The sequence below is a fragment of the Hyaena hyaena genome, unplaced genomic scaffold, assembly GCF_003009895.1.
Source record: "Hyaena hyaena isolate Hyena2069 unplaced genomic scaffold, ASM300989v1 scaffold_36, whole genome shotgun sequence".
Lineage (NCBI taxonomy): Eukaryota > Metazoa > Chordata > Mammalia > Carnivora > Hyaenidae > Hyaena > Hyaena hyaena.
Genome location: NW_024080668.1, coordinates 2,907,611 through 2,923,277, shown reverse-complemented (window position 1 = coordinate 2,923,277; position 15,667 = coordinate 2,907,611). Strand labels below are relative to the sequence as shown.

Here is a 15,667-nt window from a genome sequence, read left to right as displayed (position 1 = left end):
GTACATCTCTGCCTTGGTAGCTAATGGGGATCTGATCATAGACAGGTGTATATGAAACATTTACTAGGAGTCAGGAGATCTAGAGTCTGATCTCAGATCTGCCACTACAAATAGCTTCATGATTTGGGGCAAATTGCTTAATATTTCCCTAAATACAAAATGTGACTAAAAATATGTATGCTACCTATTCTCTGGATTGCTGGCTGAGAGAGAATATACGAGAGAACATATACATAAAAATGCTTTGAAATTCATAAAGTTTTATATGAATAATGCGAAAAAGATACAACTCAAGAATGAACTGATGAAGGATGACAATTTTAAGATCCCAGATTTTTGACTTTGTGGTATTTTTAATAGTTAAATATGATAATATTCTCCTAAAAGCACTTTAAATAACATAGTAAGAGTACCACTGTCAGGCTTGCATAGAAAACAGCACACTGTAAGTTGGGTAAATAAGCTACCACCTGGACATCTAAATTTAGTCATTGAGTCACAGTGAATTTTATAGAAGGAATTCTGCAAATTGATAAATAGGTTAGTGGGACCAAAGTAACTACAGGGTCACACCTGCAATCCTCATAACTCAAAGAGCCAGATACCTACAATCAGCCTTGCAGAACACAGGATTAGAAAAATATATTGTCGTACGTGGTTTGAGGAGCAGGCTGGGTGTCAAGGCAGTGTACCACCTGAGGAGGCCAGAAGTATCTGAATAGGTCAGACATGGAGGCATTTACTCCGTGAAGAAGTTAATCTTCAACCAACATGTGCTACGCCAGTTAAGGTTAGTTACCTCTTCCGATGACTCTGGCTCCAAGTGAGACTCACATTTCCTCTCAATGAGTTTAGAGAGAAGATCTCTTCCTGTCTCAGAGGTGGGCTGCTCTTCCAGCAGAATAGCACTTATGCTTCGGTCAAGCTTACTGTCCCAGGAAACCGCTGACATTTGCAGCGTGACAGAGAATGCTTCCCTGAAATAAGCCTGCAAGCCCTGGTCAAGGAAATGGCCAGATCAGTTCCATTCTAGATAATTACTATTAAAGCTTCAAAATATTTGCTGAAAGAAAGATGGGGTTTGATATCCATCATCTTTACTTGCCCTGACCGTGGGTTATTACTGTCCTTTGCAATTCTGGAAAGCCTTATGTGTTGGTAAGGAAACCACAGAAAGCTGTGATGCCACTCACATAGGAAGGCCACCTCTTTCTGAATTCTTACAGAGTGGCACAAGCAGTTTGTTATAGGCTGCCACAGGAAATTATCAGGAAAACCTTCTTCCTGGCCAGGCAGTAGGAACCAGAGGCCAACAATGGGACCTCTAAGTAGCTTTGAAATGTTGCACAGCTTAAGGAATTTGTTATTCTGGGAGAGAGGCAAAGAGCCCTGTGCGTTTTTATAAATACCTTGTAAAATGACCTCAGAAAGGCAGGGTTTGAGTCCTGGTGGAAGTCCTTGGCAGCGATGTGGGCCAGGCAGCGGATCAGCAGCAGAATGAAACTTCCCACAGATGCCAAAGACTGTCTCCCAACAAACAGTATGTTTTCGGCGCTCTTAGTAGAGGAGATACCCAAACACAGAGATGTCAACCTCAGGGAACATCTCCACCTCTTTCTTTTCCTGGTTTTATGTGCTCCAAAGTAACTTTTGAAATCATAAAGTCAGAGATTCCCTGGGCTTAATGGATATTTACTGATGACAAGGTAAAAACTATTGCTTTAGTTTAACTCCCTGAATAAATCATGTTCCCCACTGTCTCCCTATTTTTTGCTACACCCATCATATAGGAAATAAAGTATTAGCATCTGTTTTTTTTTTTTTTAAATCAATTGTCCTCCAAAGACTGTTCCCTTAAGTAGTGGTTCTCAAACTTTATGTGTGGATAAGAATCACAAGGGAGTGATACTCTTCTGTGGGCCCATCCCAGAATATCTGGTTCTGTGGGCTAGTTTAGGGAAAACCTTGGCATTTCCATTTTTTTCCAAGCTCCCCAGGTGGTTGATGCACAGGGTCTGAGGACCTCAGTTTGAGAATCAATGCCTTAAAAGGCTCTCTGACTTACTTTGTCTTTTCGGCCTTTATTGTAATCAGGTTCTCAAATATCCTGTCTTGTCTAACTGACTTGAAATAACTCCCTTGTTCAGGCAATAGGTTGCCTTGGAAAAGCATTAAGTAATTTGGAGTCAGATAGTCTTGAAATCTGTCCCTGGAATGAGCTCTGGGGGACAGCACAGAATAGAGGTTACACAAGGAGTCTGGTGTTCAAATACACCTGGATTTGAGTTTAAACTCTTGCTAACACTGTGATGTTGGGAGAGTCACTTGGCCTCAATGGGTCTCAATCTCTTAAATCATAAAATGGAGATAATAAGAATACCCACCTGTTGGGTTGGGTTGTTGTAAACTGTAAATGATATAATGCATGTAAGGCATGTGGTCAAATGCTTGACAGACAGGACTCCAGTACTCAGTGAATCCTGAGTTTGTTTCCTCATCAGGAAAATGGGATTAAATTCTTGCCTGCATCATAGACTGTTTTGAGGATCAAGTGAAATGATGCCTGGAGGGAACACTGTATGAATTCTTTCTGGTCTTATTAAATTCCCCAACAATCAGCTGGTCAAGTGTGAATTGTATCCTGGTCCTCTAGCATTGGTTAGCAGTGCCCCCTCTCATAATCATTGTTTACCAATGAACTGTTGTCAGCGTTTAAGGTCTGTGTACACTGGCTCAGGGCTACCGCAAAGGCACTGCCAATCCTACATACTCAAGGAACTGCAAGTACAGGAACAATTTCAATCCCTTTCTGTGGAAAGATGCTGACTGTGCAGGATTTGCAGAAGCTGGAACCATTACTCTTATGGGAAACACCAGTCTGGAACCACCAACTCTGATGACAGAGATTCATCAACGGGCACAAGGCCCTTATGATTCTCTGGGCTCAAGCCGAGACATATTCATTTCACTAATTAAAAGAAAGCTTTTCCGTGGTGACATTTATTATGCCTTACTAAATGACTTATGACCAAGAGGGATAAAATATGTCAGGACTTGAGAGAGAAAAATGTTTTATAACATTTGTTCTCTTTGCTTCTATCTCTTTGGACCCTAGAATTCTACAAACCCGCATCTGGGACTGAATTTGAAGCACCTGAAAGAAGAAGGAGCCTTCGAAGTCATTGTCTGAGGCTTCTGCAGCAGGAAGATGAGAAGCAATCTGCAGGGTGATTTCAGGAACCTGAAAAGAATAAGAAACAAAATCAAAACCAAAACCCATCCTCTTGCTAAAAAATTCTCATGTGGCTCAGCTCCACAGCACCAACGAAATTAATGGGAAGTAAAGGCATTGGAACAGCAATTTAAATTGTAACAGGATAAGGAGATTCAGTAGACACTACAAAAAAGTGGGAAGAGTATTTCTGTGTTTGATATTTATGCTAATTATAAGCATTAACTTACTACTTTCCTAAATCGAGTGTGGTGGTCAAGCATGGGGGCTCTGAAGCGCAATGCCTCATTCCTCACCTGGCTCTACCCTTTTGGTTGTGTGATCCTGGGTAAGTTAAATCAACCACTTTGCATTTTCCCACCTTATTTTTAAAATGAGGAAATAAATAGATATAGGAGCCTGGGAAGATGACAGAGTAGGAGGATCCTAAGGTCTCCTCGTCCCACTGATATACGTAGATAACAGCCATATCAGTGCAGCTGACCCAGAAAATGATCTGAACACTGTAGAGCAGACTCTTCACAGTTAGTCATAGAGAGGAGTAGGAGGTAGGTGGGTGTGGGGACAAGGTTGGGAACCAAACCCCCAGTGAAACGGGGAGATAACCATACACACCCATTCAACTGCAGCCCCAGCAATGGGTTGGGAGCAGACGTCTCAAATGACTGCTAATCCCACCTACCAACAAAAATCTCACAGTGGGCAGTACAAGGAAAGAGCCCTGTAGTTCAGGGTCACTGCAACCCTAACAGAGGGACTGGAGAAAGACACATGGTCTGACTGCAGGCCTCACCAACCAACAAAAGGCTCTCAAGGGACAACACAGGGAAAGCAGTTAAGTGTGACTAAAGCCTTGGCACATGAGCCGAGGGCAGGCATCTGGTCGGATACAACTGTAAGCCCACAGTGGCCCCAGACTGGCCCCTTAAGAGTGCAGGGACAAAACCCTGCCCACAATAGGCAAAGTGGGTCATTGGAGCTGACTGGACTGAAAGCAAACACATTTCAGTGGCAACAGTAAGGGGCACACAACATACATAGGAGATACTACTGAAGCATCCGGTCTGCTAAGCAGGGGCATTGTACTCTAGGGCACTACAGGACTTCTTCATGTGGCCACTACTTTCAAGAGCAGGAGACTCAGCTGACTTTCCTAACACATAGAAACCAACACAAAATTAGACAAAATGAGGAAACCGAGGAGTATGTCCCAAATGAAAGAACAGGACAAAAATCACAGCAAAGAGCTCAACGAAATGAAGATAAGCAATGTACCTGATAGAGAATTCAAAGGAATGGTCATAAAGATACTTACTGGACATGAGAAAACAGTGGAGGATCTCAGTGAGACCTTCAACAAAGACATGGAAAACAGAGAAAAGAACCAATAATAGAAGAATAACTCAATAGCTGGAATTGAAAATATACTGGAAGAAATCAAGAACAGATTAGAGGATGCAGGAGAACGGATCAGTGAGCTAGAAGACGGTAATGACAAGTGAACAAGCTCAACAGGAACAAAAAGAAGAAAAGAGGTTAGAGGGATTCAGTGACACCATCAGGTGTACTAACATTCCCATCGTAGGGATTCCAAAGGAGAAGACAGAGAGCAGGGGGGAGAAAACTTATTAGAAGAAATAATAGCTGTAAATGTTCCTTACATGGGGAAAGAAACAGATATTGAGACCCAGTGGACAAAGAAAGCCCCAGTGAAATCCGTTCAAGGAAGTCCACACCAAGACACATAATAATTAACATGGGAAACAGTAGTGATAATTTTAAAAGCAGCAAGAGAGAATAAAATCATTACATACAAGGGAAACCCCATAAGGCTATGAGTGGATTTTTCAGCAGAAGCTTTGCAGGCCAGAAGGGAGTGGCAGGATATATTCAAAGGGCTAAAAAGGAAAAACCTGCAACAAAGAATATTCTATCTAGCTATGCTACAATTCAGAAAAAAAGGAGAGAGAAACAGTTTCCAAGAAAAACAAAAGTAAAGGCAGTTCATCACCACTAGATCAGCCTTACAACAAACATTAAAGGGAATTTTTGAGTGGAAACAAAAGGCCATAATCAGGAGTAAAAAATTTAGGAAAGAAAAATGTCACATGTAAATACAAACATGATAAAAATAGATTAATCACTTACAAAACTGGTATGGAGGTTAAAGCACAAGAGCAGTAAAATCAATTATATCTATAAAAATCAGTCACAGTATTCACAACATAAAAGGATGTAAAGTATGGCATCGTATAGGTAAAATGTGAAGGAGGGAAGTATAATTTTAGTGCTTTTAGAATAGGTTCAAACGTAAGTGATCATCAACTTAATATGGACTGCTATCTACATAGGATGTTATATATCAACCTAATAGTAGCCACAAACCAAAAACCTATAATAGATGGGCAAAAAATGAAGAGGAAGGAGTCCAAGCACATCACTAAAGAAAGCCACTAATCCAAGGGAAGAGAGTAAGAGAAGAAAGGAACAGAGAAGAACTACAAAACAATCATAAAACAACTAACAAAATGGCAAAAGTACATACTTATCAATAATTACTTTGGACATTCTAACAGGAGAACACAGCCACTTGTATACCCTCCATAATTACTTTGAATGTAAATAGACTAAATGTACCAGTCAAAAGACAGAGCTTGATTGAATGGATACAAAGCAAGACCCATCTATATGCTGCCTACAAGAGACTCACTTTGCCCTAAAGACACAGATTGAAAGTAAAGGTATGGAAAAACTCTTATCACGCAAATAGAAGCAAAAAGAAAACTAAGGTAGTAATACTTCTATTGGACAAAATAGATGTTAAAACAAAAAATATGAGACAAAGAAGAATACTACCTAATGATGAAGGGAATAACCCAACAAGGATATATAGCAACTGTAAATATTTATGCACCCAAAATGAAAGCACCAAAATACATAAAACAACTATTAACAGACATAAAGGGAAAAAATCAATAGTAATATAATAACAGTAGGGGACTTTACCACCTCACTTATAGCAATAAATAGATCATCTAGACAGAAAACCAACAAGGAAATAGTGGCTTTGAATCACACATTGGACCAGATGGATCTAACAAATACATTCAGAATATTTCATCTCAAAACAGTGGAATACAGATTATTTTCAAGTGCAAATGGAATATTTTCCAAAATAGATCACATGTTAGGCCACAAAATAAGTCTCAAAAAAATTTAAAAAGATTGAAATCATAGCATGAATATTTTCTAACCACAATGGGATGAAACTAGAAATCAATCACAAGAAAAAATCTAGAAAGAACACAACTAAATGGAGGCTAAATAAAATGTTGCTAAACAACAAATTAGCCAACACATAAAAGAAGAAATATAAAAATATGGAGACAAATGAAAATGAAAACACAATGGTCTCAAATTGTTGGAATGCAGCAAAAGCTGTTGTAAAAGGAAGGACTATAGCAATACAAGCCTCACTCAAGAAGCAAGAAAATTCTCAAACAACTTAACCTTACAAATAAAGGAGCTTTAAAAAGAAGAACAAACAAGCCCAAAGCCAGCGGAAGTAAGGAAAAATAAATATTCGAGTAGAAATAAATGAAATAGAGACTAAAAATTTAGAACAGATCAATGAACTGAGGATCTGGTTCTTTGAAAATATCAATAAAATTGATAAACCTTTAGCCAGACTCATAAAATATATAGAGAGAGATGGAGATGGAGGTGGGGGAAGAGGGAGGGGAGGAGGGGGGAGAGGGAGGGAAGGAGGAGGGAGAGGGGAAGGGAGAGGGAGAGAAATGACTCAAATAAATAAAGGAGGAGAAACAACAACCTACTTCACAGAAATACAAAGGATTATAAGAGAATATTATGAAAACTTACAAGCCCACAGATTGGACAACCTAGAAGAAATGGATAAATTCCTAGAAACATATAATCTTCCAAAACTTCAACAGGGAGAAATAGAAAATTTTAACAGACTGATTACTAGCAATAAAACTGAATCAGTGTTAATAAAAAAAAAAAACCTCCCAACAAATAAAAGTCCAGGACCAGATGGCTTCACGCATGAATTCTACCAAACATTTAAAGAAGAGGCAATACCTATTATCACACCATTCCAAAAGACAGAAGAGAAAGGAAAGCTTCCAAATTCATTCTATGAGGCCAGAATTATCCTGATACCAATGTCAGATAAAGATATTACAACCCCCCCCCCAAAAAAAATATATGCCAATATCTCTGTTGAACATAGACGCAAAAATCCTCAACAAAATATTACGAAACTGAATCCAACAATACATTAAAGAAAATCACTCACTATGATCAAGTAAGATTTATTCCAGGGGTGCCAGGTGTGGTTCAATATTCATAAATCAATCAACAAGATACATCACATTAGGGGCGCCTGGGTGGCTTAGTCGGTTAAGCGTCCGACTTCGCTTAGGTCATGATCTCGCGGTTCGTGGGTTCGAGCCCCGTGTCGGGCTCTGTGCTGACTGCCAGCTCAGAGCCTGGAGCCTGTTTCAGTCTGTGACTCCCTCTCTCTCTCTGACCCTCCCCTGCTCACGCTGTCTCTCTCTCTCTCTCCTAGAAATAAAAAAAAAAAAAAAAAAGATACATCACATTAACAGAAAAAGGATAAAAACCATGTGATCATCTCAATAGAGGCAGAAAAAGCATTTGGCAAAGTACAACACCCGTTCATGATAAAAACCCTCAACAAAGTAGATTAGAGGGAACATATCCCAACATAGTAAGGACTGTTTATAAAAAGCTCACAGCTAACATCACACCCAATGGTGAAAAACTGGGAGCTTTCCCTCTAAGATCAGGAACAAGACAAGGATCTCCACTCCCATCACTTGTATTCAACATAGCACTGGAAATCCTAGCCACAGCAATCAGACAAGAAAAAGAAATACTTATCCCACTGGTAAAGAAGAAGTAAAGCTTTCACTATTTGGAGGTGACGTGATACTATATATGGAAAACCCAAAAGACACCACTAAAAAACTATTAAAACTGATACATGAATTCAGTAAACTCACAAGATACAAAATTGATATACAGAAATATGTTCCATTTCTATAACAAATAATGAAGTAGTGGAAAGAGAAATTAAGAAAAGAATCCCATTTACAATTGCACTGAAAATAGTAAAACACTTAGGAATAAACTTAACCAAGAAGGTGAAAGATCTGTACTCTGAAAACTATAAAACACTGATGAAGGAAATTGGAGATGATGCAAATGAATGGAAAGATAGTCCACGCTCATGGATTGGACAAATGCTGCTAAAATTTCCATATTACCCAAAGCGATATACAGAGTTAATGCAATCCCAATCAAAATACCAATAGTATTTTTCACAGAGCTAGCACAAATAATCCTAAAATGTATATGGGACCACAAGAGACCTCGAATAGTCAAAGTAATCTTGAAAAAGAAAAACAATGCTGGAAGTATATCAATTCCAGATTTCAAGATATACTACAAAACTGTAGTAATCAAAACAGTATGGTATTGGCACAAAAAGAGACACATAGATCAATGGAACAGAATAGAGAGTCCAGAAATAAACCCATACTTTTACGGTCAATTAGTTTATGACAAAGGAGGTAAGAGTATACAATGGGAAAAAGATGGCCTCTTTAACAAATGTGTTTGGAAAACTGGACAGCCACATGTCCAAGAATGAAAATGGGCCACTTTCTTACACCATACACAAAAATAAACTCAAAATGGGCTAAAGATCTAAACGTGAGAGCTGAAATCACAGACTCCTAGAAAAAAACATAGGCAGTAATTTCTTTGATATTGACCATCAACACAGTTTCTACATATGTCTCCTAGGTTGAGGGAAACAAAAATAAAATTAAACTATTGGGACTACCCCAAAATAAAAAGTTTTTGCAAAGTGAAGGAAACCATCAACAAAACAAAAGGCAACCTATTGAATGGGAGAAGATATTTGCAAATGATATTTGTTTCTGATAAGGGGTTAATATCCAAAATGTATAAAGAACTCATTACAACTCAACACCAAAACACACACACGTGCACACACACACACACACACAATCTGATTCAAAATGGGCAGAGGACATGAATAGATATTTCTCCAAGGAAGATATACAGATGCCAAACAGACACATGAAAAGATGCTCAACATCATTCATCATCAGGAAAATGCAAATCAAAACCGCAATGAGATATCACTTCACACCTATCAGAATGGCTAAAATAAAAAAACAACAACGTACGAAATAACAAGTGTTGATGAGGACATGGAGAAAAGGAAGCCTTGTGAACCACTGGTGGGAAAGCAAACAGGTGCATCCACTGTGGAAAACAATATGAAGGTTCCTCAACAAAGTAAAAATAAAATTACTGGGGTGTCTGGGTGGCTTAGTTAGCTAAGTGTTTGACTTTTGATTTCAGCTCAGGTCATGATCCCAGGGTTGTGGGATCGAGTCCAGCGTTGGGCTCTGTGTGGAGTGTGGAGCCTGCTTGGGATTCTCTCTCCCTCTCCCCCTCTCTCTCTGCTCCTTCTCTGATAGCATACTCTCTTTCTCTCTCTCAAAATAAGTAAAACATTAAAAAAATACAATTACCATATGATCCAGTAATTCTACTACTGGATTTTTACCCAAAGAAAATGAAAACACTGATTTGAGAAAATATATCCATCCCTAGGTTTATTCCAACATTATTTATAATAGCCAAGATACTGAAGCAACCCCAGTGTCTATCAGTAGATGACTGGATAAAAGAGATGTGGTAGATATAGATATAGATATAGATATAGATATAGACATAGACATATAATGGCAGAATACTCAGCCACAAAAAAGGACGAAATCTTGCCATCTGTGACAACATAGAAGGACCTAGAGGGCATTATGCTAAGTTAAATAAGTCAGACAAATACCGTATGATTTAACTCATAAGTGGAATTTAAGAAACAAAACAAAGAGGAGACAGACAAAAAAAATTCTTTAAAAAAACTTTTAATGTTTATTTATTTTTGAGAGAGACAAAGTGCAAGTAGGGGAGGGGCAGAGAGAGAGGGAGACACATAATCTGAAGCAGGCTCCAGGCTCTGAGCTGTCAGTATAGAGCCTTATGTGGGGCTTGAACCCACCAACTGCGAGATCATGACCTGAGCCAAAGTCAGAAGCTTAACCGACTGAGCCATCCAGGCTCTCCAAAAACCAAATTCTTAAATATAGAGAACTGGTGGTTGCCAGAGTGGAGGTGGGGGCGGCAGTGGGGAAAATTGGTGAAGGGGATTAAGAGCATACCTATCACAATGAGCATTAAGTCATGTAGAGAATTGTTGAATTACTATAGGTGTATCTGAAACTAACATAATACTGTATGTTAATTATACTTGAACAAAAATATGAGAAAAAATAATAGTATGTCATAGGGTTTTCATGATTAAATGAGTTAGTTCATGCAGGTTATTAGAACATTTTCTGGCATGTACAAAGTGCTTAATTGATTCTACTCACCATCATTTGAGACATTAGACTGTAGATTGGTAAAATGACTTCTATCAGTCCCCTTAAAAGAGAGACTCTAACTACTCTATTCCAGCTGCTTAATCCTAAGGTGTGTCTACCGCCTGAAAGCCTCCTCCCTGGTCACCTTGACCATCTTGGCTGCCTGATGGCTGCTCCAGAGAGAGGCAGGAAACCAGATGTACCTGAAGCTGGGGGATGAGGAGGTCCAGGATGGAGAGGCCATACTGGTAAACCACAAACTCCCTGGCAGAAAGGTCTGTGGCTTGCACGGTGATAAGCTCTTCTTTGTGCATTATCTGAGGTTTCGGGGCATCCTGCAAAGAGCTTTCTGGGGCTACAGAGATAAAGAGAAAACAGTAATGACTTCACTGATTTTTGTGTCCAGTAATGACAGTATTTTCATAAGAGCAACAACAACACAGTTCAGCTTAGGAAAATGTGTATTTGCATCGATTGATCCATCCACCCACGTCATATATGTGCACTGTGCCTCAGATCCGATTGTCCATTTTCATGGAAAAGCAATAGGAACAGAGGTGCCAGAACAGCAACAAAAAAAATGAGAATCTGGAAAAGATGGCAACCAATTTTCTTCTACTGTTTCATAGGGTTGTTTGGAGCACTAAATGTAATGTACTCAGAACTGGGTCTGGCACACAGTAAGCGCTCCGTAAATGCTAGCTGTATTAACAAAATCATCTTACTTCCTCACAGAATTGCCTCTAATGGGCCTTGGGTCTTTAAACATTTTGTATGGTCTCTTTATTTTTGAGAAGACAATGAAAAAAAAGCTTAGGTAGCATGGCGTAGGAAAGAGTACTGAGCTAGCAGCCGAAAACCCGAGTTCTGATCCAGGTTTTGGAAGACCCTGGGAAAGACACTAAACTTCTTTGAACATCAGCTTTTTCATCTATAAAATATACGTTAATAATCTTTCACCATCTTACAGAATTAGAGTTTCAATTACCGGGGTAAACAAGACAATGCATGTAAAATTGCTTTCAACATCATAAAGTCAGTACCATTGTAAGACAATGGAGGTTCAAGTGTGGGTGAGAACCCACCTCTCTGTTTACACTCTTCTTAGTCTTCCCTCAAAGAGAGGGGAAATTAATACTAATATTGGTCAAGTTCTGGGGTCAGCAAACATTTTCTATAAAGTGTCCGAAAATAAATATTTTAGGCATTGCTGACCAAGAGGCAAAAGTGGGGCTCAAATTCAGTGTTCCCATCATTGTGGTTGAAGTGTGGCCTCCATCTCCCACAGTGCTTTCCTTTCCTTCTCTAAAACAGAGTGATCTGTCCTCCTGGGGACTCACCACAATGGACTGCCTGTATCTCCCTTTTGGCATTGCTTTTATAGTGTTGGATAATTTTCCATATGGGGAAGCAGGTTAAGAGCACAGCCTATGGGATTGAATTCCAGCTGAACTCCTTGTTAGCAACATGATTTTTGACAACTCACTTGACCTATTGAGATGCCTCAGCTTCCCAATCTATAAAATGAGTAAGAGTACCTACTTCACTGGGTTGTTGTAAAGATTAAAGGAGCTAACATCCGGAAGAGTGATGATACTGCACAACAAATTGCAAAACACTACGTAAAGATGTTATTCTTCTTTTGACTTTCCCCACCCCAATCATTTACAAATGTAAAACTATTCTTAGCTTGTGGGTCACAGGAAACAAGACAGCTGGCTGGAATTGGCCTGAGGGCCCTAGTTTGCTGATCCCTGGTCAAATTCAAGGATGTTTATGGAATTGTGTTGACCAATGGCCTGCATTGTGGTCAACTGAAAGGCATAGGTATTTCCTTTTAATCCTCTTCCACTTGGGAGCTGAGTGGCTTGAAACAGATCTAATTCTTCAGGGCAAGGCAGGCCACATTTTCCTTTGACTGCTAATGTCAAGGGGTGGTATTGGTAAAGTGATCCGGAGTCCCTTTTTGGTGCAAGGTCTTCCTTTTCTTTGTCTCCTCTGCCTGTTTCCCTGCGTCTCACACTTTCCATTAACTCCTTGTAACATGTGGCTGGCTAGTATGGGATAAAATCCCAAGATTTAGGTTTAGTGTTTAGTGGGAAGGTAGGGGGCCTTTAGGAATTTCCTTTTGAAACTGGCGGTGTTAACATTACAATGGGACTTCGACTCCTAATTGTTATTCCTTATATGGAAAAATCCCTTGGGAATTTTAGGTTGAGGGTGAAGAGAAAGGGATGATTGCTGAGGCAAGATTCTGACTTTCCTAGGTCCTGGGGTCACACCATCCAACACATGCAGTGCACTGTGAAAGTTCCAAGGCAGGAGCTAAAGGGAAAGGGGGTACCTTGTTGGTGATGCATTTGTGCTTGTAGTTCAGCTTCTTCCTTGTGGGCTTGGGACCAGATGTCTACTTTCTTCACGGTAGAAAAGAGTGGTGAAGTCCACATGATGTCAACTTTATCTGCATCTGCACAGGGGGCAGATAGCTGTTGCAGTAAGAGCACAGGATTGTGGTGAAATAAGAAAGAGCCAGATGTAGTGTTACAAGTGACAAATGGCCTGTAAGATGGCCCCATGATTCCCCCATGTGTATCCACGCCCTGTGTTATCCCTTGCCCTTGAGTGTGGGTTGGATCGAGTGATTCATTTCTAATGAACAGAATATGGCTCAAGTAATGAGATCCGGATACAGAAAGACTGTGGTTTCCATTTTGTTCGCCCCTTCTCACTTGCTTGCTCTGAAGGAAGCCAGCTGCCATGTTGTGAGCTGTCCTATGAAGTCCATGTGGCAGGGAACTGATTCCCCAGGTGAACCTTGAGATAGATGACTGCAGCTCTGGCCCAACACCTTGATGGAGCCTGTATGAGACCCTGAGCCACTGGGCCCTAGCTAAGCTGCACCCAGATTCTTGACCCACCGTAACTGAGAAATAATAAATGTTTGTGGTTTTGAGCCACAGAATGTTCTGGTAGTCTATTACCCAGCAATATGTAACCAATACATTGGGTTTCTCTATATTCTTCCTGAAGAATGTACTGCACCCACACTCTTAACAGTGTGGAGGCCCTAATGGTTTCTTAGAAGTTATCAAAACACGATCAGCGTTGGCAGCCGAGTGAATGTTGGGCCGGCCTTACCTGTTCCTGGCCCCTGATCCTCCGGTCCTGGGCTACAACCTTGAGCTCCCACTAGTGCTGCAGTGAGGCTCTTCAAGAAGGGGATCAAGAGTGGGCAGGCAGAGGCCCGGTCCCTTAGAGAAGCGGTGACTGTTCCGTAGAATCTGTCTCCAGGGTAATTCTCCAGACACGCAGGTGTTCCTGAGGCAACAATCTAGGACGGAACAGTCAGCACCTCGTTCCACGCATGGCTCTCACCTGTCCCATGTGGCCGTTCTGGGAGCTTCTCTCTGAAGCCCCCACCAAACGGGACACGCAGATCTCCTTGGTCGAGTCCAGAGTCCGTACCTGGGTGTGCAAGAGGTGGAGGCGGCTCAGTTCCCGCTGGTACTGCAAGTGACCGAGGGCTCTCTCCAGGAAGCTCTGTCGCTCCCTTAGCACCTCCTGAAACTCATCAGAGAGATGCTGAACCACCTAGAGCACAGGAAATGAAACGCGCGAATGAAAATAGAGCTTTTGTCTCTCTTCTTGTTCCCCTCGCAGCCCATCCACTGCTCCGGGTGAGGGGGGGGGTGGCCCCTATTCTATCCCTGAGTATTACATTGCCCTGAAGAACCGCATCTCGCGACACAGGAGTATGTACATATTGTACGTGGGTCCCCTTATCAGCCTCCGAGCCTCACCTCCCTGAGCCGGTTCCAGGGCTGGAGGCTCTGACCCCCACGCTGCTGTAGCCACATCTCCTCCTCCTGGCCCCGCAGACGGCCCACCGCTTGCCTGAGTTTCTCTGCCGCGTGTCCTAGACTCTGCAGGACGCTGTGCATGCCGAGAGCCACCTGTGCCTCCTGCTCCGCCTCCTCTCCGTCTGCTGCGGGGGCAGAGAAAAGAGCCATGGACGGCAGCCACGTCTGGGGGACGGGGAAGGAAAGACAGTGGTTGAGCGGACCTGCCAGGTCAGAGCCGGGGCCTGGCTGGGAGCCTGGGAGGGGAGCACGCCCAGGGGGCAGGAGGGACTCCCCACTCCCAGGAGATTTGTGCTCTGGGGACGCGGGCCCACCTTGGGACGGCAGGCCCCGCTCCGGGCCGCCCTGCGCGCTCAGGGCTGCGGCTCTCCTCTGAGTCTCCCGCAGGCGGCGCGCCCCCAGCGCCGCACAGGCCTCCGCGGCAGCCCTCAGCTACACAGGGCGGGAAGGACAGAGAAAGGGGCGTCCGAGAGGGCGGCAGGAGCTCTGGGCTGGGCCCCCCCCGCGCTGGCCTTCCTCCGCCTCTTCCCGGAGACACTTAGCGGTGACCGGAGTCTAGGGCCTGGGGCCAAGATCCCAGGACTCGTCTGCCCTGAGACGGGTTCCATGTTTTCCGTCAGCAGGGGAGACAAAGGCTTCACACTTACAAGAGAAACCTGTGTAGTCCGGGTGAAGGACTGGGTGGGGACCGTGCAGTGGCGCCTCTGGGCCTCACCTGTCGCTGGGCACCTCTGCCCGGAGTGGAGAGGAGCTCCTGGCTCAGGCGCCCCAGGTGTTCCGCCAGACGCACCTCTTCTCGTTCCTGGAGGCACCAGTACTGCTCCCGGGCTCTCCGCTCCTTCTCCAGGGCGTCCGGCTGCAACATCCAGCTTGTTCGAGGCCCGGGCACGCTTTCTCCTCCCGGCCTGGGGTCTGGGAGGAATCCCGCCCGAGCTCCTCCAGACACAGGCCTCCCTCACCCCTGGGGGTCCATGGCTGAGCTTAGTGAGGCGGCTGACTTGGTTGTAGATGGAAAAATAATACCCATGCTCCTTCTTCGAGTTCCCAGCCTCCTCCTCGCTCCT

At 42.6% G+C, this 15,667-nt stretch overlaps 1 protein-coding gene across 1 annotated transcript in view; it reads right to left on the bottom strand.

Moving 5' to 3' along the window:
* The window catches only part of LOC120229872, a 31,357-nt gene that overhangs the window by 2,499 nt on the left and 13,191 nt on the right, over window positions 1-15,667 (bottom strand). The window contains exons 19-28 of the mRNA XM_039229152.1: window positions 15,319-15,459; window positions 14,918-15,035; window positions 14,544-14,728; window positions 14,209-14,334; window positions 13,882-14,074; window positions 13,088-13,210; window positions 10,947-11,098; window positions 3,155-3,241; window positions 1,410-1,556; window positions 800-997 (exon numbers count right to left, since the gene is read on the bottom strand). Of these exons, the coding sequence (XP_039085083.1) occupies window positions 800-997; window positions 1,410-1,556; window positions 3,155-3,241; window positions 10,947-11,098; window positions 13,088-13,210; window positions 13,882-14,074; window positions 14,209-14,334; window positions 14,544-14,728; window positions 14,918-15,035; window positions 15,319-15,459 (1,470 nt within the window). The remainder of the gene's footprint in view (window positions 1-799; window positions 998-1,409; window positions 1,557-3,154; window positions 3,242-10,946; window positions 11,099-13,087; window positions 13,211-13,881; window positions 14,075-14,208; window positions 14,335-14,543; window positions 14,729-14,917; window positions 15,036-15,318; window positions 15,460-15,667) is intronic.